General features: G+C 37.8%; 1 protein-coding gene across 1 annotated transcript in view; it reads right to left on the bottom strand.

The window, feature by feature from the left end:
• Positions 1-1538, bottom strand: part of KCND2 (potassium voltage-gated channel subfamily D member 2) — a 285172-nt gene that overhangs the window by 262186 nt on the left and 21448 nt on the right. Inside the window, 1 exon segment of the mRNA XM_014306970.2 lies at positions 26-191. Within this exon segment, the coding sequence (XP_014162445.2) occupies positions 26-191 (166 nt within the window).

Raw genomic sequence — 1538 nt, 5'->3', positions numbered from 1 at the left:
CGAGCCGCGTCCCTTTTCCCGACGCTAGATGGCGCGTGGATGACGGGAAGTGAGCGCCCGCCGGGGCCGGGCGAGCCCCGCTCCGCGCACCCCCGGCGCTCTGCCCGCGCCGCCCGCCCCGGCACCGCTGCATCTCCGCGCCAGACGGGCACGTAGCTTCCCGAGCTCTGATAGTGCCGTTCTGACAGTGCCTATAAATAGAGGGAACGGTCTTTCTTTTATTATTTTATTATCTTTTTCAGTCAAGATTCTGAAACCGCTCTGTGTCTTCTTCATAGACCTTGCAAGAAGATACCAGAAGGTATTCCTCCTTCTAATTCGCCCGTGTTTCCGTTTGGTAGTAAGAGGTTTTGAAAAGAGTCACAGAATAAGTAGGTTCCTTTATATATGAAGTTTTTACAACCAAACCTCCCACTCTGATAAGCTGCTTGAGATATATGCCAAAGAAACCCGAAGCAAAAATAAACCAAATACACACTGAACTTTGGGTGTTAACTCTTCTCTGTATTTTAATAATATGCTCAGCTTCAATATGTATTCACTTCTAAGTTCCCATGGAAAAGATGAACACTTTCAGTATTGTAACCTAAACTACAGCCTAAACTGTTACTACAAGTAATACTTGAAAGAACAGAGAGAAAAGGCTTAAAAATGTTTGAGTGCAAACTCTAATGTGGAAAAACTTGTGATGATGACTGATTACATATATCAAGTCACTTGAAATAAAATATCACATTAAATAAAAGATACTTTCTGTATATTTGCTCAACTTGTTTGTTGATTTGTTGCTTTGTTATTTTTTTTCTAGTTCAAATATTCAGTACATAATATCCTATAAATTAATCCATTAAATTGAAATCAGTTGGCCAACTATAGGTATTGAGCTTTCAGCGTTATGGATATTCTTCCGTATGAAATGGGAGGTTTTGTTTAGTGCTGTAGGACATTCCTGTAGAATTAATAAATCCCAATTTAGGATCCTGTCATCTTAGCACTGATAAAATAATACAGGACTTCCTTTCCTAAAAATCAAGAGGTTTCCTTGTCAGCTATAGATTCTTTTTGTAATCAATAACTGCTCTTATTTTTTTAACATGCCTAGCTTTACAAAAATCTGTTGCTGGCTTGATTTTTTTTTTTTTTTTAGAATTTTTCCTGAATAGAAGTCTTACAATGAAGAATTTTCTATCCATAATGTGTCTCAATAAAGAATTTTCTATCCACAGACAGAACCCATGACAACAGGTGCCATTAAAGAAACACTCAGATTCCTGTTGCAATCTTAAGGTTGTTTCAGAAATTTACAAATTTCATTTAAAAATGGAAAAAAAATCCAAGCAAACCCTATATTTTTCAACAATTTTGTGTACCACATAGCATTATAACATTTAGTCTGTTTTAAGTCAGAGGTTTGAAACCAATTGAGGTTTTGAGAATTTTCTGACACCATTGCCTGGAAAAATGATCTCCTCCCCTTAAATTTTTGTGGACAGCCTGTATATCAGAGAGGCATCTTTCCAAAGCAGTATCTTGGAAGG

This window comes from Geospiza fortis, unplaced genomic scaffold, assembly GCF_000277835.1.
Source record: "Geospiza fortis unplaced genomic scaffold, GeoFor_1.0 scaffold195, whole genome shotgun sequence".
Taxonomy (NCBI): Eukaryota; Metazoa; Chordata; class Aves; order Passeriformes; family Thraupidae; genus Geospiza; species Geospiza fortis.
Note: the sequence above shows the minus strand (reverse complement) of the source record. Positions and strands in the feature narration are given on the sequence as shown.